Source organism: Scleropages formosus, chromosome 5 (assembly GCF_900964775.1).
Source record: "Scleropages formosus chromosome 5, fSclFor1.1, whole genome shotgun sequence".
Lineage (NCBI taxonomy): Eukaryota > Metazoa > Chordata > Actinopteri > Osteoglossiformes > Osteoglossidae > Scleropages > Scleropages formosus.
In genome coordinates, this window is record NC_041810.1 from 4,898,612 (window position 1) to 4,922,864 (window position 24,253).

Consider the following 24,253-nt stretch of genomic DNA (forward strand, 5'->3'; position numbering starts at 1 on the left):
TAGATGCGTGGAATGAAGCCTCCGTGTCTCCACTGGGTTGCAATGTGATAGATGAGATACTGTGTCGTGTCACTATATCTCTGTCTCTTATCATTCAGACACTGAAACGAGCCGTTGAAGTTTTTGGTGAACTATGCAGCGGAGGTGCCGGGAGAAGACCCCGCGAGAAGTGTTCTCGTTGTATACCTGGCTGGATGACCAGAGCGTCTTCAAGGGTGACTTCCAGTTCAGCATATCTGCTCAAAAATACATTTGCTTGAAGTGCCACCAGTGTGAGAAAAGGCTCAACGGAGTTGTTAGAAAGTGGAGCCAGAGAAGAAAACTGTCCTTTAATCATCTTTACAGCGTGGAAAACGGAACATTAATCAACGTGCCATATTTTAAAATAGTCACAAGTACATATCATTTTCACTGTTCAGAGGGTTAGGGTTAGGGTTAGCGGGTTAGGGTTAGCAGGTTAGGGTTAGGGTTAGCTCGTGCTTCTTTCTATAGCGACTTACAGTCTTCAGCAATTTCTAACTGCTTACCCATTGTTTATACATATATATCTCTGTGCACATTTAAAAAGAGTCTTAAAACTCACCTCTTTCAAACTCACTTCGTCCATCATCTCTTAAGCTCACGTAATGTGTAAATGTTCCTGCGCTAGAACTTTATGATCATGTAGGATAAACCTTTACACAGCTGCTCATTTACATTTATATGTATTCATTTAGCAGACGCTTTTCTCCAAAGCGACGTACATCTCAGCAAAAGCACAACTTATGCATTACATTAAGAGAAAGAGACACAGCTGCGGACGTGTGACTCGAGTAAACCTAGGTTGTTATCTACCACTTGCTGCCCTGAGGTTCATCGTTTGAACAGGTGCATAAAACACAGGATAGACAAAGCCTGATACCCTCCTACCATTTTTTTTAAAAAAATAAGATACACAAGAAAGCAAAAACACTGCCGGTGTAGTGGCTGAATAAAGGCTTTACCTGGTGATGCTCACGAAGTTAACGGTGCATACTCCCGGAATGCAACGAAAATGTTTACATGTATCTCCAACAAAATATATACATAACTAAGAAGGTGATCAGAAATCGTGGATATTCTGGTAAAATTTTATGTAGCTACTTGTGTGATGAACATTGGTTCATATGGTGGAAAGAGACAAACTAACTGCACTTAAGAATCACACATCTGCATCTAAGTGTCTCTTTCTGCTAATGAACACATTGTATTTTCCATGAGATGTTCGTCGCTTTGGAGAAAAGCATCTGATAAATGAATACATGTACGTGTAAACAACTGAGTAACATTCAATGGAGCAACTTGGATGCAGACACTTTGTTAAGAGATATAATAAACGGGGGGGGCACAGTGGGTTTGGTCGCATCCTGCTCTCTGGTGGGTGTGAGGTTCAAGTCCTCTTTGGGGTGCCCTGCGATGGACTGGCGTCCCGTCCTGGGTGTGTCTCCTCCCTCTTCGGCCTCGCGCCCTGTGTTGCTGGATTATGATCCGGTTCGCCGCAACCCTGCTCGGGTCAAGCACTTTCAGACAGTGTGTGTGTATAATATGTAAAGGTGGAATTTGAACCTGTAACCTCTGCACAGAGAGGGAGCTGTGCCAACCAGTACATTAGTCGCTGGCTCTGCAATGCAGCTCATGGTATACACTTTATACCACAAACTAACCCTAAAGAATGCAGAAGAAGCACAGAGCTGAGCCCAGATAATAAAGACAAAGGTTTTGTACATGTCATATATTTTTGACAAAAGCTGAAATGGGTTGAAAGACCCCTGTCAACGAATTTAAATCCTCTTCGTCTGGAGGTACAGCTTTCCTGTTGCGCTAGATAAGAGAAGATGAGGAAAGTTGGCACGCTCGCGGGGAGCTGGGAGAAAAAAAAAGAAAAAAAAAGCTCTGTTTACCGAGTACCGTGCAAAGCCTTTCCAGAGAAATGGTCTTGGCATCGGCCCAGTTCCCCCGAAGGGACGTCAGTCAAAGAGCACACGCTGATCTTTCTCCACGCAGGACTGAAATGCCAACCAGCAGGTCTTGGTGGCTCAGCCAGCAAACACACTTTTTCCAAGCACCACTTTATTACTTACAACAATAAACCGCAGACATAATCGGCAGGGCAGGGATGTCAGCATCAACCGAACGGTCGTTTTAATTCACGGCCGTTGGAAAAAGAAAAAAAAAAAAAAAAAAAAAAAAAAACGAGAAAAGTGCGGCGCACGATGAAGATGACGCGCTCCATAGCAGAGCTGCAGGATACGAGATTGAACTCCCTCTATTTATGACCCCGTGCGTTTGCGTTGCTCACTTATTGAAATTACTCCCCAACCAAAAGTTTCAAAGGAAGAGCTGAATTTAATACTCAATGCGCAGCAGGAGTCACAAGTAATGGCAGCTGATCTTTTCTAATAATGTTGGTTTTACTGTCCTTTACAAATGGGACTAGCAGTTTTTATATTTTCAGTGATTTTTTTTAATGCCAAATTTGGTTGAAACCGGCCAACTTTATCATTGCTTTTGCAATGTATTTTTTAATATACACTTTTTAGTAAGCTGAAAACACACACATCATCTGAAACCGCTTGTCCCATATGGGGTCGCGGGGAGCCGGAGCCTAATCCGGCAACACAGGGCGAAGGGCTGGAGGGGGAGGGACGCCAGTCCGTCGCAAGGCGCCTCAAGCGGGACTCGAACCCCAGACCCGGTCCGACCCACCGCACCCCTCAAGCTGAAAACATAATACATGTATTTTAATGAGATTATGTAGTCAAATTATTGTAATTAGAAAAAAACTGGGAGTGCTGGTAGAGTAGTGGTTAAAGCGACTGCCTTTGTATCCAAAGGTTACAGGTTTGATCTCCAGCTGTAGTACCCTTGAGCAAGGTACTCACCCTAACTTGCTCCAGTAAAATTACCCAGCTGTATAAATAAATAAATAAAGAACTGTAAGCTTGTAATAACTGTGACCTTAACATGGTAAGCTGATATGGAGAAAAGTACCTGATAAATGTAAATCACTGCGCCACCCAATATTGGCCCTGAAACCAGTGCACTAAACAGAGGGAGTGAATAATAGTGACTTGAGGGATTAAAGCTGTAGGTGGAAACAGAGGCTTTGTGACTAAGAACAGTGACACATGGGGTGGCATTATGTTAGAGCCAAGATACTTACTCATGCTTCAAAATGTACTGACACACACAGTTGTGCAAAACAGGGGGTGCGGTGGGTTGGACCGGGTCCTGCTCTCTGGTGAGTCTGGGGTTCGAGTCCCGATTGGGGTGCCTTGTGGTGGACTCGCGTCCCGTCCTGGGTGTGTCCCCTCCCCCTCTGGCCTTACGCCCTGAGTTGCAGGGTAGGCTCCGGTTCCCCACGACCCCGTCTGGGACGAGCGGTTCAGAAAGTGTGTGTGTGTGAGTGTGAGAGTTGTGCAAAACTCCCATCATATCATGTGGGCAACTGCACTGCTGTGCCCATCACTTGCAAAAGAAGCAAAGATACTATGCATTTAGAGTACCAATCAACAATTGTGAACAGAAATATTCTGGCTGTACATGTGGACAGAAGCTATCCATCCATTAATGAGGACCGCAGGTCCACAATGGTCTGGAGCCGATCTCAGAAGCACTGGGTACACCAAGGGGGGGGGTACCTATCCAACCCCGCACACAGGGCAATGTGGAGTCACCAACTCACCTAAAACACCTGTCTTTGGATAGTGGGAAACCTGAGCAAACGTTGAGAGTTTTTAAATGCTACACAGACTGGATAAGACTTGACCCCACAACCCAACCAAGAAGCTGTGAGGTATCAGTGCTTCCTGCTGTGTCACCATGCTGCTGGCTGTGTGAGCATGTTGAGTAAAAACCAGGTAAAAGTCAGGTATTTGGGACCCAATGCAAAGCCACAGTCAAATGTGTGGGATGAACGAGAGACGTATAAGACGCATCACCGCCTCTTAGGCAGCTTTCCTTAGGAATGTGTCTTCCCAGGAATGGGGGGCGGATGTGTACACGTCTTATGCACCAAACGAAAATTTTCAGACAGGGTGGTACGTTTGCTTTCGTGCGCCGACTCGGCTGCGCTGCCGGAAGGTGACATTGATTTGCTTTTTTGTGGTTTGGCTGAAACCTCCATATTGTGCCGAGACGCCGGTTAAAAACGTTACTGTTCTGCCACATCGATCTCAAAAACCTATGGAAACGGTGGCATAGCGGGTAGGGCTGCTGTCTCACAGCACCTGGGTGGCGTGAGAGGACGCGGGCTTGATCCCTGCTCAGTCTGTGTGGCGTTTGCATGTTCTCCCTGTAGCGGCATATTTCGTGGAACCTAAACACTGAGTAACTTGAGAACATCAGTACTGAAGTATCCTTCATTGGCTGTGACTTCGGAGTTACAAACAAAATTTGAGTTACGAACGGCTTTCCAGTCGCTGTGGTTTCGCCAGGAAGAGCAACCAGTGTACCATGTAAAAAGACCGGTAAAGTAAGAAGGACCAATGAAACAAACCCATCGCTTGTCATCGTTTGCTACTGACTCCACTTCCTTTGCTTCACGGCACGTTATTGCATCCTATTGTTTCTCACTTCGGCTCCCCTTATTTTTATATTTATTTTTCTATCAAGGTAGAGCTATACCTCTCCATCCTCCTCCACCTCCCGTTCTCAACTTGTCATCCCATCATTCAAGTGTAAATTATATTGCTGCACTTTGCACTTTGGCAGGTTTAACACTTTTATTGTGCTCTATATATGTGTGTGTATATACACACACACACACACACACACACACACACACACACACACATTTTCTGAAACCTCTTGTCCCATACGGGGTCGGGGGGAACCGGAGCCTACCCGGCAACACGGGGCGTAAGGCCGGAGGGGGAGGGGACGCACCCAGGACGGGACGCCATTCCGTCGCTATACATACAGGGGGGGTGCGGTGGCTCAGTGGGTTGGACCGGGTCCTGCTCTCCGGTGGGTCTGGGGTTCGAGTCCCGCTTGGGGTGCCTTGCGACGGACTGGCGTCCCATCCTGGGTGCGTCCCCTCCCCCTCCGGCCCTACGCCCTGTGTTACCGGGTAGGCTCCGGTTCCCTGAGACCCTGTATGGGACAAGCGGTTCTGAGAATGTGTGTGTATATATATATCTATATGTATATATAATGAATATATACATGTGTATTTTTCATGGGTGCTCCAGTACCTTTGCCCAGGTGTGTGGCTGGGTAACTAGCTGTGGCCCTGTGGTGGACTGGCGTCCCTTCCAGGGTGTGCCCCCCCCCCCTTCAGCCTTGCGCCCAATGTCTCCAGGATAGGCTCCGGCTCACCGCAACCCCGCTCGGGACAAGCGGTTATTGAAACTGATTGGTTGGTTTGCTATTTTTATGAGAACGTACTTTTGTTGCAGTTGCCAGTTGTTGGGATGTTTTGTGTTTTCTGAAGTGTTGAGTGTAAACATCATAATAGACCCAGAAATCCCTTGGATTGCACTTGCTGGAGCTGAGGTGACTGACTCACCGTCTGTCACTGCGCAACACCTGCCTCTTCCGAGATGTTAAAACTCTAACCGACTGCATTTCTGTCTCCCGCTCACCTCTTCTTCCCTCATCAACAGACAAGAGACTGCGCAACATTAATAATTAAAGGTGCAATAATTTCATTCTTTCGGCGATTGTGTAACAAACTGCAATGATGAGTAGAACAGGTAGAAGTTCAGAGGGAAGCAGGAACAATTTCAGGGGTATGGCCCATAAAAGGGGTTTTGAAAAAACGCGTACATGACGAAAAAGGCCTGGGGATGAAGGGGTTAACTGGGTGAACTCGGGAGGCACCAGCACTTATCCTGAATTTAGAGGCAGAAGTTGCTGTGAGAAACTATGGCTCATGTCAAGTGCACACACACCATGTCCATTGGGTTACAACGCAGCTCGATTATTATTATTATTATTATTATTATTATAGGTGGTCACCAATTTACGATGGTTCGACTTACGTTTTTTTTCGACTTTACGATGGTGAGCTGGCGATAGACATTCTGTAGAAACTGCTTTGAATTTAGAATTTAGATTTTTTCCCGGGCAAGCGATGTGCGGTGCGCTACTCTCTCGAGATGCTGGGCAACGGCAGCGATCCGCATCTCCCGGTCTGCCGCGCGGAGGTGTGTATTAGGTGTATTAAATGCATTTTCGACTTACGATGAGAGGGACTCTCATTAGGAGCCGAGCGAATAAAGGCAATCCCGAACGCTCCGAAACCAATCACGAAACGGCGGTTAATGTCTTTCATGGGCATGATTTTCTACCGCCACCCTTGGATCCAGGATTATGCACAACGTGCACAACCTCTACACAGGACTGCATGCATGGTCAAAAATTTGCTCCGACTGACGAAGTGACTTGGACGGGGGAAGCCGAACAGGAGCCGACTGACTTGAAGCAAGCTCTCGCCGGTGCACCAGCACTTGGGGTTCCTGATTATGACAGAGCTTTTATCCTGTTTGTCTCTGAGAAGCAAGGTTTCATGACAGCAGTGTTGTGCCAGGAGCGTGGAGGTGCGCACCGTCCTATTGCCTGTTTCGGGGAACGTAACCCTATCGTAAATCAGGGACCACCTGTACTTACACTCTTACACCACTCTACTTACCCTGCTACCTACACCCCTTGCTTCTGGGATTGGCTCTGGGTCACTGTGACCCTGACTTGGACAAGAAACAACAACAACAGTGAGTGAGTGAGTGAGTGAGTGAGTGAGTGAGAGTTATTATTATTATTATTATTATTGCGGGGGGGCGCGGTGGCACAGTGGGTTGGACCAGGTCTTGCTCTCCAGTGGGTTTGGGGTTTGCGTCCCGCTTGGGGTGCCTTGCAGTGGACTGGCATCCTGTCCTGGGTGTGTCCCCTCTCCCTCTAGCCTTGCGCCCTGTGTTGCTGGGTTAGGCTCTGGCTCCCCGCGATCCCGGATGGGACAAGCAGTTAAGACAGTGTGTGTGTGTGTGTGTGTGTGTGTGTGTGTGTGTGTGTGTGTGTGTGCGTGAGTTATTGATAGCAGAGCAGTGTAGTCAGCGGCCTCAGTGCTTTTAGGAAAAATCTAATCTATCAAATCTCGCTCAGTCTGTTTGGACTTTGCATGTTTTCCCTGTGTTTCAACTGGTTTTGTCCAGGTGCTCTGGTTTCCTCCCACAGTGCAGAAACATGTTTCACGTGAACTGATGACTGTAAGCTGTGGTTAGTGTGTGTGTTGAGATAAAAATAGTATAAAAATATAAAGTATTTGTCATTTAAAGTTATTGAGGTAATTCAAGAAGTGTGAGCAATTAAACACGTTTGAACTTGCGTAAAAGGAAATTAAAAACCAAGGATATGAATGTATTGCTGTTAAAACATTACACCATTGGTTCAGCTCAGTTACCATCTTATTTTTCAAGTCCCACTTAGGATATCGCTCTTTTATTACATTATGTTGTTCAAAGCAAGACTGATGGCCGTTTTACAACATTAACTGGAAAGGGTGTGGCACAGAATTTCCGTGTGCCTCCATCGTTCGGCTTCTGGTGAAGGCGCTGACAAGCTGTTGTTTAACCAGACACGTGCCCGTACCGCGGTGAAAAGATAAAAAAAAAAAAAAAACTGTGACTCCCTCATGCTGTATCACCTTCAGTCACACCTTTGGGACACAGGTGCACAGGTCATTTTTATTATAGTCTCCTGCAATAAAATTTTTAGTGGATATTCTACTTGAAATGGATTAAATGACTTGGAAATGACTCAGAGCTTAAGGAGAGGGAAAAGCATGCAGAGGGCTGAAGAAGCTCAGGTGGACTCAGGTACGAGCAGATACGCCCAGGTACGCCTAGGTGAGCTCAGGTGAGCACAGGTACCCCTAGGTGAGTCCAGATCCCCCCATAGCTGAAATCAGGTGAGCCCGGGTCCTCCTAGGTGAGCTCAGGTGAGAGCAGGCACCCACAGGTGAGCTACGACGAGCTCAGGTGAGCCCTGGTATGTGCGGGTGAGAACAGGTGAGTCCAGGTGAGCACACCCAAGTACGCCCAGGGAAAAAGGTGTCTCGGCACCTCCCCGAAGCACAGCGCAGTCACAGCCCATGCAGACATGTGATCTGCGCTCTTAAAGCGACGAACGCCTCCCACTGCTCCAGGTCTTCATGTGTTCGGATCTCTGCTGTTCACCTCCCGCACGGTGCAGATCCAGCAGCCCAGAACCCAGCGGCTCTTCACCCGCGGCACTTTCTCGCAACACAGGATACGTTCCCTCTCGCCGCCGGTCGTACACGGAAAGGTGAGTGGACAGAGGCTCTTGTCCCTACTGTGACACATTGGTCCCTGTTGATTCGTCATAAATCATACTTTTGGAATGTTCTCATGATGCTCAGGCAGATGAATGAATCTATAAGTGAACTGCGATTTATAAATGTCATAATTCTTCAATTGCTCCTGCTGCTTGGAAAAATGGATGGATTTCTGTCTCTGGAGGTACACGGCAATTTTTCGTCATAAAATATACGCTACCGGAAATCCCGCTTTACCAGGGTTTTTACTCTAATTTATGATCATGTACACCGCGCGTGTGTGTACCTGTAGCAACCCAGCCGGTGAGCAATGACATTACACCAGTGTAACAAGTAATGATCACAATAGACTAGTTTCATATTTACTTTTTAAATCTCATGAATATCCTGCCAATAATAATAATAATAATAATAATAATAATAACTCCATACCATGTTTTGGTACAAGATGGGATGGCTGGTTCTATAACGGTTGGTGTTGCTGCATTTGGGTCTGAAGGTTGCAGGTTTAATCCCAACCTCTACCTGTTGTACCCGAGAGCCAGGTACTTACCCTAAAATTGCTCTGGTAAAAATTACCCCCCTGTGTAAATGAGTAAATAACTGCAGTCTCTAAACAGCGTAAGTTGCTTTGGAGAACAGTGTCTGCTAAACGAGTAAATGTAACATTTTCCCAAGGGCTGTTACCATACCGATGCTACCGCACCAGGCGGGCTGCTACCGCTTCGTGTAAGAGCGACAGCCGCTCATTCGACGTCACCGTAGGCTGTGGAACTCGACGGAACTTCTCCGCAAGCTGCTCTGATAATGTGCTGACAGTTGGATCGTCGTAAAAAAACCGCTTTCATCACATGACTCTGGTGTGTATTGGCTGCGGGGGTCACTGTTTCTCAGGGTCGGGGGTCAATTGAGGTCTTATACACTGAGGTGGTCCTGGGAAATTCACACCACACAACACAGTAAAGGGGAGCTGTTGTTGTTGGGGGCAGCAGGGGGTCTACTGCTTACAGCTGCCACCTTCACACCTGAAGATTGTTGGTTTGAATCCCAGCTGTCGCTGTGGTGCGTTTGAACGAGGTACTTGCCCTGAATCGCTCCAGTAAAAATTACTCTGCTATAAGTGTAGAGATTGTTGGAAGGAGCCTAACACTGTGAGCTGCTCTGTAGAAAAGCATCTGGTAAGGAAACATAGGTGTCTATTTTGTGAACCCCCCCCCCCCCCCCCCCCCCCCGCTGTCACACACGCATAAAAACAATATTTTTATCTTGCAGTATTTTGTACGTGTGCGTGCCGGCCAGGGGATTCTGGCTGAAAGCCCGAGCCCACAAGCCACACCCCTTGGCACCCGTCCCCTAGTGCCAGAGGTAGCATCTCCTGGGCCTTTGTTTAATGTTCAAACATGTGGCAATGTTCAAAAATGTTCAACGCTGCGGTCTACAGTGTTTACACCACGGTCACGGCACGTCTTCACGGTTCTCGTCACTGTCGCTGTCGGGAAGGGCAGGGTGGCTGTCTTTGACATGACCCCCAGTGCTCATATGTCAGGGTCAGTGCTGACTTCTGTTATTTGACAGATCTGCGAAATAACAGCCATAGATGCTGATGGGCAGCACAGCGAGTAACGCTGCTGTCTCATAGCACCTGAGTGGTGCAAGAGGACATTGGTTTGATCCCCAATCAGTCTGTATGAAGTTTGTATGTTCTCCCTGTGTCTGCGTGGGTTTCCTTCGGGTGCTCTGGTTTCCTCCCACCGTCCAAAGACATGCTGTCCAGTTTGCGAGTGACAGAGAGAGAGAGAGAGAGGGAGAGGGAGAGTGTGTGTGTGTTCCACTGGTTTATGGATGAGTGACCCAGTGTAAGTAGTGTATCTAGCAGTGTAAGTTACCGCGGTGAATAAAGTGTGTGGGCTGATAACACTACATAGAGTTCATTGGAAGTCACTTTGGAGGAAAGCGTCTGCTAAAAAAATGCAGTTACGTCTTTTTCAAGTTTTATGTTCAGATTTATGACTGTAACTGACATTGCAAAAGAAACTCTTTCCATTATGCATCAATTAGTCACATCTCATCACTTTTTATGCAGAAAAAGTTCAACTATTGGTCCAGTTCTGTCCGAAAAGTCACGAGCTCGTAAAAAGTTTTAGCATCACATTTTTACAGGTTCCTTCGTTAAGAGACGGTTCCTCGTGATAAAAGTGCGAAACCTGTTTGACACCTGAACAAACAAATGTTCTCTCAGAACTCCAGCGCTTTACTGCAGGAAACTTACATGTACATGTATTCATTTAGCAGACGCTTTTCCCCAAAGCGACGTACATCTCGTAGAAAATACAATGTGTTCATTACATTAGCAGGAAGAGACACTTAGATGCAGACGTGTGATTCTAGAGTACAGTTAGTTTATTTCTTTCCACCACATGAACCAATGTTCTTCACACAAGCAGCTGTTTAAAGTGTTATCCAAATAATCGATGAATCCTGATCACATTCCCAGTAATATACTTTTCAAAAATATAAACATTTACATTACATACAGTACGTGCTCAGGCTTTCCCAGAAACGGTATTATGTGTTCATCGACACGGAAACCGACGCGTTCGTCACATATGGGATGTCGATTTCATCACGGGACCAACAAAATGCCAAGTTCTGAGCCACGAGTCAGATGCTGTCATTTGTTATACTCGTCACTTTCGGCCAAAATCAGTCCGTTTTCTTTTTCGATTCGTGGAAGAGCTGATGAGTCGAGCTCTTTGTCATCAGCAACTGTTCCGTCTTCTAGGCCAAGAATTGATCGTTGCATTTGGCCAAAATAAAGCTCAGGGTGTCCTGCTGAAAGGTGTCAGCGGGGAGGATGTCCTGCACTACAGATGCTGCAGCATCAGCCCTGTCCGTGGTTTTTGGATTAATAGGACGAGCCGGAGCAAAGCAATCCAGGCTTTTGTTAAGCGCCCTGCCCGATAAGCGTTCGGTCGGCAGCTCGACGCCCGCAGGGTGCGTGTGAAATGTTGACTGTAACGTGAACCAGGAAGCGGTGTTCTTGCCCGCGTCCCTCCCTTGTCGCGCGCGGCGGAGGGTGTGGAGACTCGCCGTGCCGGTGGTGTGTTCAAGCCACACCCGAGGCGGGCGGGGTAACGCTGGGCTCTCCTTCTCGGATCTTCTTCGCCTTGTTCCCTTTCTTCACTGCCTTTTCATACCTGTCCGTTCAGCGACCGAGCAGATGCCTTCGTTGACATCGGACACTTTTCCTTTATTCGTTCCTGTAGATGCCTATGATCTAGTGAAGCAGTTAAAGTTACGCATCTCCTCCATTTCCATTAATTTATCAGACGCTTTTCTCCAAAGCAACTTCCAATGAACTCTGTGTGGTGTTATGAGCCCACACACCTTATTCACCGTGGTGACTTACGCTGCTAGATACGCTACTTACACTGGGTCACTCATCCATACAACACACTCTCTCTGTCAGTCACACACTTGTGGGTGAACCTGAGCAGCATGTCTTTGGAGTGTGGGAGGAAACCAGAGCACCCGAAGACTTCCACTGCTAGATACACTACTTACAATGGGTCACTCATCCATACATCAGTGGAACGCACACACTCTCTCTGTCACTCACACCCTATGGGTGAACCTGAACAGTACATTGTTGGATTGTGGGAGGAAACCAGAGCACCCAGAAGAAACCCACACAAAAATGGGGAAACTGTGAAAACTCCTCAGCAGAGGAACTGGGATTGAACCCACATCTTCTTGCACCAACAATGCGCTGTGAGACAGCAGCACTATTCGCTGTGCCCCCGTGCCGCTCGCCCGAGAGTCTAACGGCAGAAACCGTCTTCCAGGACTGATCTGTCTCTCATTTTCAAGGGTCTTTGGAGTTGTCAGTAATGAGACACAAATAAGCCCAAAAAAGTGATTTATTTCAAACCTGTGGCATGTTTCCCGATGTCACCCGTCAAGGTTGTCCTTGTGCGTGGCTCCCCTCTTCCCTTTTTGTACCTACACTGTAGGACTGACCATCCGCAGGAATTCCAAACATTTCCGCTGCAGACAAACACAATAAAATGGATTCAAGTAAAAATTTAATGCCGTAAACAAAAGCCTGAATACTGCATAGCGAATAATATAACAAAGCGTAAGCAATGCATGAAGTAAATCATAATCCAAGGTAATTAATAGTGGAACTGTGAAAAAGTAAGTACGTCCCAACATCGCTGATCCAGGTGTGTTATGACAGCAGTACCTGCTTACTGCTTAAGGATGTCTAGCGCTCAAGTTCATGGTCTCTGTGCTCGCTTTCTCTAAGTGCGTGTTCTCTCTTTCCTGTGGCCCACAACACCTCACCGTTGTCTCCATTCTCCTGCGTGAAATTTCATTAGTTCATTTACCTCTTTATAGCCTCCCGGTTTCCAGGAAACAGGCGCTTTCCCGTTGCTTTGGGAAAACTGCACTGCTCTCCCGTCTAAGGCGCTCACCTGGAGGACTTTGCTCGGAGGAGTGCGATGCCATGTCTGCAAGTGTGTGTACGCGTCCGTCAGCGTTGCTTTACACCCCCCCCCTTTATACTCATTGGATCTTGGGCAGATCTACAAAGGGAGATGGGAAGGTTTACGGATAAAAGTTTTTCACCTTTCTAGGCCAAGGAGCCCTTCTGGAAAAAATATCCATAAATAATTGCAGAGAAAATATTGCAACTAACGGCAAGTAAAACTTCATTTCCTTCACATGGAATTATGTCAAGGACTGTAGCAGCTTAGGAAGAGCTTTACCGGGGACAGCCGGTAGAGCGGTGGTTCAAACTGCTACCTTCGGACCGAAAGGTTGCAAGTTTGGTCCTCCATCTGACTGTGGTACCCTTGAGTAAGGTACTTACCCTAAGCTGATCCAGTAAAACTGCCCACTTGTATAAATGGGTAAATTTTTTGCATGTAGACGACCATTGTAAGCAAGTTTGGAGAAAAGCATCAGCTAAATGAATAAATGTAAGTACCAAAAAAAACGTATAATTAGTGTTACTTTGAACACAAACCTGCACTTTGCAGACCTTCAGCCCATCTTATCCAGGGACGCTAAATTACGATTTTGAGGGACTATCAGCAATAACATCACAGTGTAAATTCCTCCATCTACTACAAAGCGGGGGGCACGCTGGTGCAGTGGGTTTGGGCCAGGTCCTGCGTTCCGGTGGGTCTGGGGTTCGAGTCCCGCCGGGGGGTGCCGTGTGATGGAGTGGCGTCCCGTCCTGGGTGTCTCTCCTCCGCCTCCAGCCTTGCGCTCTGTGTTGCCGGGCCGGGCTCCGGCTCCCCGCGACCCCGCGTGGGACAAGCGGATCGAGATGATGCGTATTACAAAGTAACTTTTTAAAATAATTAAATATCAAGTTTAATCCCAAAAAAGGGGGAAAACAGAGTCATGGTCCATCTGTGCTTAAGTGAAAGCCTGTGCACTTTTGGGACACGGACCTGCGCGCTCGGATGCGATACCCGGAAGCGGGGCTTATGAAATTCCGGATAATTGCAGGGGTGGGTTCCTGTGAACATTCACGGTGTTCCACTTTGTTTGTATCTCACAGGGTGCCTCCGTCAAGCCGCTGACCTCGCTGGCACACACCTGTGGGAAGGGCAGCTTCTATTTTGTGCCTGTCATCTCTTTCCCCTTATGTAACGCATCACTGAGTGATTGCATTCAGACGCCTCTTGTAATAGGCGGTTGCGTGTTTTTACAGCGAGAAGCAGCGTGTTCTTCTAAGTAGGTCGGCTATTCTGTTATATCCTGTTATTTCCTGAGATGAGCAATCGTGGTAAAACTTTGTAGCGTGGTGAGAAAGAACGCCGATCACCCCTCTGCATCATCAGTGTTATGACAGGGGTTTATCGTTGCCATGGAAATTTGGAGTAAACTTTAGGTGCATTTTAAGCTTACAGTCACTGAGAGGTTTAAAGGAACGCGGGAAGGAAAAAAATACTTGGCCCAGTCGATTTCTTTTTTAAAATCCTTGTCTTTGAGTACTTTTACAGTTACGTGTTTTCATTATCAGACACTTTTCTCCGAAGCGACCAACATCTCATAGAAAATACAATGTGTTCATTACATTAGCAGGAAGAGACACTTGGATGCAGACGTGTGATTCTTAAGTGCAGTTAGTTTGTTTCTTTCCACCATATGAACCAACGTTCATCACACCAGTAGCTGCATGAAACTTTACCAGAATATCGACGATTCCTGATGACCTTCCAAGCAATTTTTTTTTTTTTTTTTTTGGGATACACACGCATTTACGTTACGTTACAGGAGTAGCATTTCAATACGTCCGAAAGTTCCCGGAATGAACGATGCTCTGAAAATCAGGTGGTCTATTAATTTTTGTTTTTTTTTTTTTAATGTTTTACAATATTGCTCATGCTGTGTAGATGCTTCATGAGAGAAGCCGGTGTATTTTGCAGAACGCTGAACCCAAGTACCTCGTTCAGGGTTAAAATAGAAACGTGCCCTGCGGGATCCAGACCTGAAGCACACCTTTAGCCGCACCTGTTGCAGCTGCGGTAAAGCCCCCGGGGTCATGGTCACCATCGGCCGTCGCCCACCGCGCTGCGGCCTCCAAGGCTGAGTAACCGAAAGCCTCTTCTCCCTTCTTGTGAACCTGAGCTGTGCACCGATGGCAAAGGCAGGTGAAGCCTCACCCCGGCCTGGAAACAATGCAGGTATAAGAGAAGATCATATAATACGGGGCTTGTGGGGCCGGCAGCGTTCGGGAAGCACCGGGGACTTTTCAGGGGACGGAACTGCGCGCTGGGCGTGTACGGAGATTGTTGTTTCGCAGCCCATCCCAGGAGAAGATCTTCTCCTCTTGTCTGCTTCGTAAATCAATGAAACTTTGTCCCCCGATGCTCACGTTGCGACTGCGCACGTTGTTCGGCGACATGTGCCGTCCTGCCTCGCAGGGCCCAGACTGATCCTTATCGTCATTAATGAGTTCACTTGTACTCGTCTTTTTCCTGCACCCTCCGTCCCCCCCCCCCCTTTCTGAGGTTTTCTCCCCCAGGCCAGACACGTCGGTAAAAAACACAAAGGCCATTGTCAGCGTTCGGCACATTGCATCATTTGACGCTGTCATTTCATAAATTGGCGACATCTTTCCGTTAAGCCGGCATCAGTTCTAACTAGAACTGTCGTATAGTTTAAAAAAACAACTAACAACTAAGTGATCGCAGGAGTCACACAATTCAGTCAGTTACTTTTGTTTTCTGCACGTACACGAACAAGCCGGAATTAAGGGGTTTGAAACAAAAAAAGGCAAGGCGCAACCGCCTGGAAGAAGTGTAACTGAAACGAAATGCGAGTTCATTAAACGCAACATAATGTATTCAGTGATTAAATGTGTCAAGACTGATCGATGTGAAGCGCACCGTATTATTTCTTCCACCCACCCACCCGCACGCTGCTTTGCGTTTTATTGCGCTAGTCATCGAAAGCAAAGCACCTCGAGGTCATCCTTGGGGCTAAGGAGTTAGGGTTAGGGTTAAGCAGAAGGTTAAGTTGAGGTTAAGCACTTAACATTGGTAACTTCAGAAACTAGGTATTCTAAACTATTGATTTAAATCAGTGAACTTCAGTATTAATTAAGAATTCTTTCTGGTGCAGGAAAGATGTATAAGGCTTACTGTGGTCAAGCTGAGGAAGGCATGCGGCCGAAACGCATCTGCGATTTACCTTCACCTTTGACTTGATTCGCAATGAGCAAGTATGTCACTGCTGATTATGCCTTACACTTTATTTCCTCTTTTGAGGATTCGGTAGGAGGAATCTGCTCCTGGAGTCTTTGGTGAGGTCCTGTTAAATTTTTTAACCTTCGTTACGGTTCCGGGAGGATAAAATGCATAATTGCACCTTTATTGCCGGTATAATATCCGTATGTTTCTTGGAAAACAGTGCAGATCCTGGCAACTGAAAAAGGTCAGCGTGTCCTCTGTAAATATATTTACATCGTGAATCACACGTTTCGGGAAATCGACGAAAAAAAATATTGAAAATTCATTCCAAAGGAGGAGCTCGGCTGCAAAAACTAATACAGATGGGGGTGGGGTCACCTGACACTTGGGTTGAAAACTAATGTAGAACAATTAAAATGTCATCTCATGCATTATTAAACCTTTAAAGGGCAAAGCAGAACCATTCAGTGGGTACCGCCACCAATCTATGGGTTCTGATGGGTTGTTCCGGCAGCGTCCCACACAGGTGGCAGCGTGACCTCGGTTGACCCTCGTGTTCTTTCCTTGCATGTGTTCCCTCTGCAGAGCCCCGGGTTGCGGCCGTCAGCCATCAGCCATGCTCCTCTACGACTACCCTCTCAATGGCAGCATAGAGGCGGTGAGTGAGATGCTAATCGTGCCACGGAGTGGGCTGTCGGTTCGCGTTGGCCCCAGCGGGGGGTGGGCGGCGTTCCTCTCAGACTTGTAGCGGCACGGCCAAACCAGGTGAAAACATGACACCGGCAGGAATCTGGAACAGGATCACGACTGGAATCGGTTCTTCCCATTTTCACCGGTGCACCCAGTGTCCACGGGAATAGGCTCCAGGTCTTCGTGACCCTGTGCTGTTGATTGATGTCGGTGATATACAAATGATGAATTAGAGCTGTAAATGGTGTAAAATTAAATATAAATGATACTATACTTTATTATGTGTTATATTGTGGGTAGCATGGTGGTGCAGCGAGTTGCACTACTGTCTCAGTGCCTGGGTGGTACCAGAGGGCATGAGTTCGAAGCCCACTCGGACTGTGTGGAGCTTGTTTGTTCTCCGGGTGCTCTGGTTTCCTCCCACACTCCAAAGACATGCTGTTCAGGTTCCCCCAGAGTGTGTGTGTGTGTGTTCCACTGATGTACGGATGAGTGACCCAACGTAACTAGTGTATCTAGCAGTGTAAGTCACCACGGTGAATAGGGTATGGGCTGGAAACACTACATATTTTGTTAGAAGTTGCTTTGGACAAAAGTATCTGCTAAATGAATAAATGTAAATATGTTATTAATTATTACTACTTTTATTATTACTTATTTATCAGACTAACCTGCGATTGAAAATGAGAGTAACAGAGTGACAGAAAAGTATGAAAGTTTCTCAGCTCACTGGCAATTCCTCTTTCTTTCCAACCCTTCGTCCTGCGCCCTTCCCGTTACCCTCTTTAGTCGTTGTTCCAGAGTTACCCCATGAATGCCCAACGAGAAGCGCCCCGAGTGATCCTCCCGCCACAGATGAGTACAAGACCCCCGATGGGGTTCTACCAGCCCTACCCAGGCAGCCCGCCATGCCCCAGCCCCATCCCCACCCAGCTGGACCCGCTGGACCTGTCCATCAGCGGAAGGAGCTCGTTCTCCGGATCCTCCCGCAAGTCCCCGAACCCGGCTGGACCGAGAACGACGCACCCCAATCGTCAAGCCAGCTCCCAGTACGGCGGCCCCTGCCCCGGCGCGCCTGTGCACTTCCCGACCATGGTGACGCACCTGCTGCCGGGCTCGAGTCCCGGCCTGCTGCCCGTCATCTCCAACGTCATCGTGCAGCACCTGCCCGTTCTGCACCCGCCGCCCCTGGGCCTGCCTCCTGGCATGGCGGTCTCACCCGGCATGGCCGTCTCCAAGGAGGACGTGCACGTCCTGTACCCCTCCAAACAAGGTGTGTCCCGCTGGTCGCTTCCACAGCCGCTGTTCCCGCTCACTTCAAAGCCTGGCCTGTTTAGAAGAGATCCTATCCCTCCATTCACATTTCAGTCATCGCTGCCTCTGCTCTGCATTCTTTTCTTCTCCTGCTCGCCCAAATATTTTTGAATATTTTATTGCAGGCCTTTGATATCCAGACAATACAAAGATCATATCAGTCTATGTTTTGAGCCAACTAGATACCTTCCATCCATCATCTGCAACCCCTCGTCCAGTGCAGGGTCGTAGTGGTCTAGAACCTATCCTGGAAGCCCTGGGGTGTGAGGCAGGGTGCACCTTGGGCGGGATGGGAGTCCATCACAGGACATCACACACGCTCATTTACTCACACACACACACTTAGGATAATTTAGAGTCACCCGTTCACCTGAAACACAAGTCTTTGGACTATGAGAGGAAACCAGAGCACTTCGAGGGAACACGCATGAGTGCGGCAAGAACATGCGAACGTGCGCACAGACTGAGCTACCGTCGAACCCACATCCAAACTCAGAGCACGGGAGCCGTGAGGGAGCGGCGCTACCCGCTGCACCTCCGTGCCCCGCTCGCCAAGAAACATTTTTAGGAAAAAAGTGCCCGCAAGTTGTTGTACTACCTGCACTCTGTGGTGCCCAGGGAAGAATACTCAGTTTTACACTAGATCCAATGTGGTCGAATTGTAAAGCTGCATTTCAAAGGAAGAACATGGTATTTAAAATGGCTTAAAAAAACAGCGCCTGGTCAGATAGTCAGTGCCGCAGAGCTGCGTGAAATTGTCGGCGAGGGTGCGAGGCTCTATAAAGGCGAGACGTCCCTCTTTTTCAGGGTACAGCCCGTGTCCCTCACCTCTGTGTCATCCTCCGACGCCCCCGGTGAAGGTGCCCGAGGTGCCCTGCGCCACCCAAGAGCTGCAGAAGCCCACCAAAAGCAGCCCACCCTCTGAAAAAGCCCGGAAGCCCTGCGACGAGGAGCCGCTTTCTTCTTCTTCCGTGATCGTGACGCTGTCTGCCATCAAAGACGAGTGAGCGTTTCATCCGCCACCTCCCCGTCCTCGACTTACTTGTCCGCTTACGGACGTTTTGCCCAAGTGTGTCAGAGTGGTGGAGGGAGGAAACATCCGGACCCCAGCCACATGTCTGTCTTGTTGTGTGTAATCCCTTTCCAGGCCTCTTGCTTTCGGGGCTGGGTCTCGACACCATCACCTTGTGGTCGGGTCACCGCGACCCTCGGAGCAATTGAGGTTAAAGGAACCCCCAAAGGGCTACGCTCCTCCACCAAAAATCCAACATCAAAAGCCCAAAAGGTTCCCAGTTCTGGCTCCAATGTAGTGAAATGTTCTCCCTCTGTCACTCGGAACTGCTGAATCCCACCTCGACTTTCAGGAAGGGCCTCAAAACAAATTTGTTTTGGACCCACTTCTCTCCTAATATCCTATCTGCTCCATAACTCTATTGTCTGCTAAAACGACCAAATAAAAATCCATCCAGATGCAGCTACTCTTGTAACGAGTGCCGGCTACAGCGTTAGTATTTGAACTGCGCGATTCCACTTTGAGAATCGCGAGTCTGGATCTTTGTCTCAAATTATTAATAAATAAATTATTAGATTTATTTAATGTTAGGGATCTGCATTAAGGTATTTGCGGTTATTTACCTGGGTACGCAGCTGGGTATTTTCACCGCACCGCTTCAGGTTAAGTACGTTGATTCTTGTGCATCGGACCGCAAAGTGACACAACGCCAAACCGCTCCTCCACCCGCGCACCTGCGGTCCTTCGGAGCTCCTTCGGCGACTGTGCAGTCAGAGCGGCTCGCGAGGGGCCGGAGTGCTCCGGCACACAGGTGCGCGAGCGTGCTGGGCCTGCTGGGACTCGCTCTTTCCAGAGAAACTAAAAACTCATTGCGCATTGCGACATGGGGCAACGGACACCTGTGCAGACATGGCTGCGGACGCACAAGGAACGCACGCGCGCACACACACATCGCGCTAGATACTTCACCTTTGTTTCGCAAAAGTGACCTTACTAACCTGTCTAAGCGAAGCAGTTTACGGTGAAATGACCCTCTGCGGAATCTGTTAAACGCACCTGACAGTTATTTCAGGAAGTTCAGTTTATGTGACTAGTGGCTGAGTGAAATGAGAAATGAGAAAATATCACAAGCATTAAATCTATAGACCTGTCAGTCTTCTTCTTCTTCTAATAATAACAGTAATAATAATAATAATAATTTATGTAATTTTTATAATAAATAATCTAAATAATGGAAATAAAAATAAATACACACACACACACATTTTCAGAACCGCTTGTCCCTTACGGGGTCACGGGGAACCGGAGCCTACCCGGCAACACAGGGCGTAAGGCCGGAGGGGGAAGGGGACACACCCAGGACGGGACGCCAGTCCGCCGCAAGGCACCCCAAGCGGGACTCGAACCCCAGACCCACCGGAGAGCAGGACTGCGGTCCAACCCACTGCGCCACCGCACCCCCACGTTAAAAATAAATAAAAATATGATAAATATAAATATACAGTTTAATATGATATAATAAATATAAACATATAAACATGCAATTATTGTTATTATTATTATTATTATTATTATTAATATTGTGTGTAGTGTTTTCATTCTGTGCATAACAAATAGGTTTACCGCATTGTTTTTGGACACCGGCAGTTAAACGGTAACCATTTTTGCGTTGTAAGTCACGCTTTTTGGGATTTTGACTTTCTTTGAAGTTTTATGCCCATAATCACGATGGAAAATCTTGTCTGGACCCTTCAGCGATACACTTTAGATAAGTGTTGGAAAGAAGGTTCAAATTAAAAGCCCAAAGGTTCTCCAGTGGGTTGGAATGATCTCCCTCTGTCACTCACAACTGCTGAATCCCTCATATTAATTCCAGCTGCAAGTGTGTTGTGTTGTGTCGTAGGCCTCTTGGCTGTTGATATCATCTCCCAGCATGCTTTGCTCCCACAGCGCGTTGCCTCGGCTTGTGAGGGCCCACATGTCAGAGGGGGTGTACAGAGGCAGGCGCCTGATTTCATATTGTGTGCGTGTCAAAGCGGAGCAGCCGAAAGAGGCACCGACGTGTCGAACAAAAGAAACGACGACAAAACACCCTGTCGTGACGTAGAGGAGGAGGAAGCTGTCGGTCACATTTCCAGAATATCACCACACAGGTCTAAATTAAGGTCCTTCTAAAGGCTGATCAGGTGCGGTAAGCAGGGGTGTGTGTGTGTGTGCGTGTGTGTGAAAGGGCACGACACAATCATGAAAGAGAAGGAGTGGCACCAGGAATCTTATGGCTGGATGTGATGATAGGGCATCGAACCCATGTCCGCATGAGGAAAAAAACAAGCTGCAACAATCAGATGGTAAACAATTATTATTACATTTATGAAGATTTAAAAGGTTTGGTGCGGCGGTTTGTGTTAAGTGTCTCTGTCACGCGCTGCGGCGCGGCGTGGTGCGAACCCACAGCGTTTGAGTTGCCTCTCCATGTGACTCCTGATCTTCGCGCGCGAAGGATTAATCATGCGCCGCTCTGCCCCCTGCTGGCTGAAGGACGCTAGGCGCGTGGTGCTCAGGTGTGCCGGAACCTTTAATCACACCATTTCCCTGAACCCAACTTCTGAAAGTGTGGCTTGGAAAGTGTTACACGAGACGTCCGTGGTAGGAATGTGTTCTGGTGGCCGAAGGGGAGACCAACGGAAAGTGCGTGACGCCGGAACACAAGTTGCATTTTGGGAAACACTTTGAAAGTAATAAAAGAACAAAGTGTCACGAGCTGCATATTCTTCGTTTTCATGAGCAACGTTATTTGTTCTCAATTGCTTATGTTCTTGGTCGGTATCTTCTAATGGAAATTGTGGCGTGCAGTGATTTGTTTGCTAGGTGAATATTACTCTGTTTACTGTGTACTGTGGTGTTTTACCTCGCTGGCTGAGTGACAGAGACGTCGATTCACGTTTCCCCCACACGTGTCCCTCCAGGAGGAGGAGCCCCCAGCTGACGGAGCTCCCCGGGTCTGGATCCCCACCCCGAACGGAGTCCCCCGAAAAGCTCAGGAAGCGACGTGTGCACAGCTGTGATCATGATGGTTGCAACAAGGTTTACACCAAGAGCTCCCACCTCAAGGCCCACCGCCGCACGCACACAGGTGAGGGGGTCCAAGCCCTACCCTAACAAACAGGTGAAGAGGTCTGAACCCTACTGTAAGACACAGGTGAAGGGTTTAAACCTATTGTCACTCATTGGTGAGGGTGTCCGAGCCCTACCCTAACACACAGGTATAGGGTTTCGAACCTTACCGTTACACACAGGTAAAGGGTTTAAAACCCTAACGACACACACAGGTGAGGGGTCTGAACCCTAACGCCACACAGAGGTCAGGGGGTCCGAGCCCTACTGTCACACAGGTGAAGGGTTTAAAACCCTAATGCCACACATAGGCGAGAGAGGTCCTTACCCAACCCGCCCACATTGTCTGAAACCGCTTGTCTCAAGTGGGGTCGCGGCAAGCCAGAGCCTAACCTGGCAACACAGGGCACAAGGCAGGAAGGGGAGGGGACACACCCAGGATGGGACGCTAGCCCGTCGCAAGGCACCCCAAGCGGGACTCAAACTCCAGACCCACTAGGGGGCAGGACCCGGTCAAAACTGCTGCACCACCACGCCCCCAATCCTTACCCAACCACCACACATTTACATTTATTCATTTAGCAGGCGCTTTTCTCCAAAGCAACGTAAATCACAGACAGGTAAAGGGTTTAAAACCCTGATGGCACACACAGGTGTGGAGTGTGAACCCCACCCCCTGCACACTCTCCCAGATCGATGTTGTATTTTGTGTAGTTTGGTCAAAACTGATGAACACACCCAAAGCACCTTTCCTAGATTTTTGTGATATTTAAAAAAAATATCTGCAGCTGGCCAATTAAAGAACACAGCCAAAGGGTTCCACAACAGGTCACTACCAGGACTCAAACCAACAACCATCTGGCGAGTTGTCCAGGAGCACAGAGACTCCTCTGTGCGGCTCACTGTCGCGTTCGCGTCTCCCTGCGCAGGCGAGAAGCCCTACCAGTGCCTGTGGGAAGGCTGCACGTGGAAGTTCGCCCGATCCGACGAGCTCACGCGCCACATGCGCAAACACACGGGGGTGAAGCCCTTCCGGTGCCCCGACTGCGAGCGCAGCTTCTCCCGCTCCGACCACCTGGCCCTGCACAAGAAGCGCCACCTGCTGGGATGAGCCTGCGAGTGCGGCCCCAGCGAACAGTCATCGATGACTTGCCCCTTTGCTGGAGGTCCAGAAGCTCTCAGGAGGGGAGGGGAGGGGGGGGGGGGGTCTGTGTTTCTCAGGGTTTACACCCCCAGCAGGGAGGGTGGACTCAGGGCCGTGGTACGCTGGCGTGGTTTTCGTCCTGCTGTGGACTCTTCGGTCCCACACCAGCCAGCTGGGCGATGCTGAGGGTGATGAGGATGATGACGATGACGACATCGATGATAACCTGCTTCTAGGATCCCTGGACATCTGGGAGGAAGACGCCTATCTATGCTGCACATGAGTTTGTCATATTTATTGCTTGTTATCTCAGATGAAACCTACATAATGTGAATTTTTTTATACATTTAAAAAAACATCTTTTTGTGACTGTTTTCAAGACGTATTTTATACATATAACCTGTATCTTTTTCGGGGTTTATATTGATGTAACATTGCTTATTATATACCGTTCCTCTATGTTTTGAGGGTTGAAGTACTTTCTGAACCCTTACAGATGAGTAAAGAATATATCTGTATGTGTATATATGTGTATATATATGCAAATATGTATATATGTATGTATATATGTCTATGTGTATATATATAGTTATATATATGTACATGCATATATACATGCATTTTTACATATATTTGTATGTATGTCAGATTTTATACATAGAAATTAATTGATAATTCATTTATATGAATCTGTGTATCTCTCCGTCTGGAATCTTCCTTCACTCCGTCCTTCGTAATACGACTGCTCTTTTTGGGTCCTTGCAGGTGGTGTGTTAATGCTGCGTGTCGTGTGTTACGGGGCACTGAATCAATGAGTTTACCCGCTTTTGTGTAAAAGTAAACACTCGTCGGATGGGGATGTTCCATCAAACCGTTGCGCTGTTGCTCTTGCCACCGTGCTCTTCCGCCAGTTCGGCACAAAGCTTCCGTCTCTCAAAACGCGAACATTCGGTCAG

General features: G+C 47.9%; 1 protein-coding gene across 2 annotated transcripts; it reads left to right on the forward strand.

The window, feature by feature from the left end:
• The first annotated feature begins 8,079 nt into the window (after nucleotides 1-8,079).
• Nucleotides 8,080-23,673, forward strand: LOC108930770 (Krueppel-like factor 3). Of its 2 annotated transcripts, none has more exons than XM_029252441.1 (6): nucleotides 8,080-8,301; nucleotides 16,609-16,681; nucleotides 17,503-17,986; nucleotides 18,835-19,030; nucleotides 22,006-22,172; nucleotides 23,083-23,673. In XM_029252441.1, the coding sequence occupies exons 1-6, from the start codon at nucleotides 8,168-8,170 to the stop codon at nucleotides 23,262-23,264; spliced, it is 1,236 nt and encodes a 411-aa protein (XP_029108274.1). In that variant the 5' UTR covers nucleotides 8,080-8,167; the 3' UTR covers nucleotides 23,265-23,673. The 2 variants fall into 2 exon arrangements, with proteins under 2 accessions (XP_029108274.1, XP_029108275.1); XM_029252442.1 differs by lacking the exon at nucleotides 8,080-8,301 and adding an exon at nucleotides 14,576-15,015.
• Nucleotides 23,674-24,253: the final 580 nt, after the last annotated feature.

What these genes read in the sequence shown, in the direction of transcription:
- LOC108930770 (XM_029252441.1), top strand. Translation starts at nt 8,168, where the DNA reads ATGTGTTCGGATCTCTGCTGTTCACCTCCCGCACGGTGCAGATCCAGC. An exon ending in CCTGTACCCCTCCAAACAAG is followed by an intron (nt 17,987 to 18,834) that starts GTGTGTCCCGCT and finishes CCTCTTTTTCAG; the next exon opens with GGTACAGCCCGTGTCCCTCA. An exon ending in CTGTCTGCCATCAAAGACGA is followed by an intron (nt 19,031 to 22,005) that starts GTGAGCGTTTCA and finishes GTGTCCCTCCAG; the next exon opens with GAGGAGGAGCCCCCAGCTGA.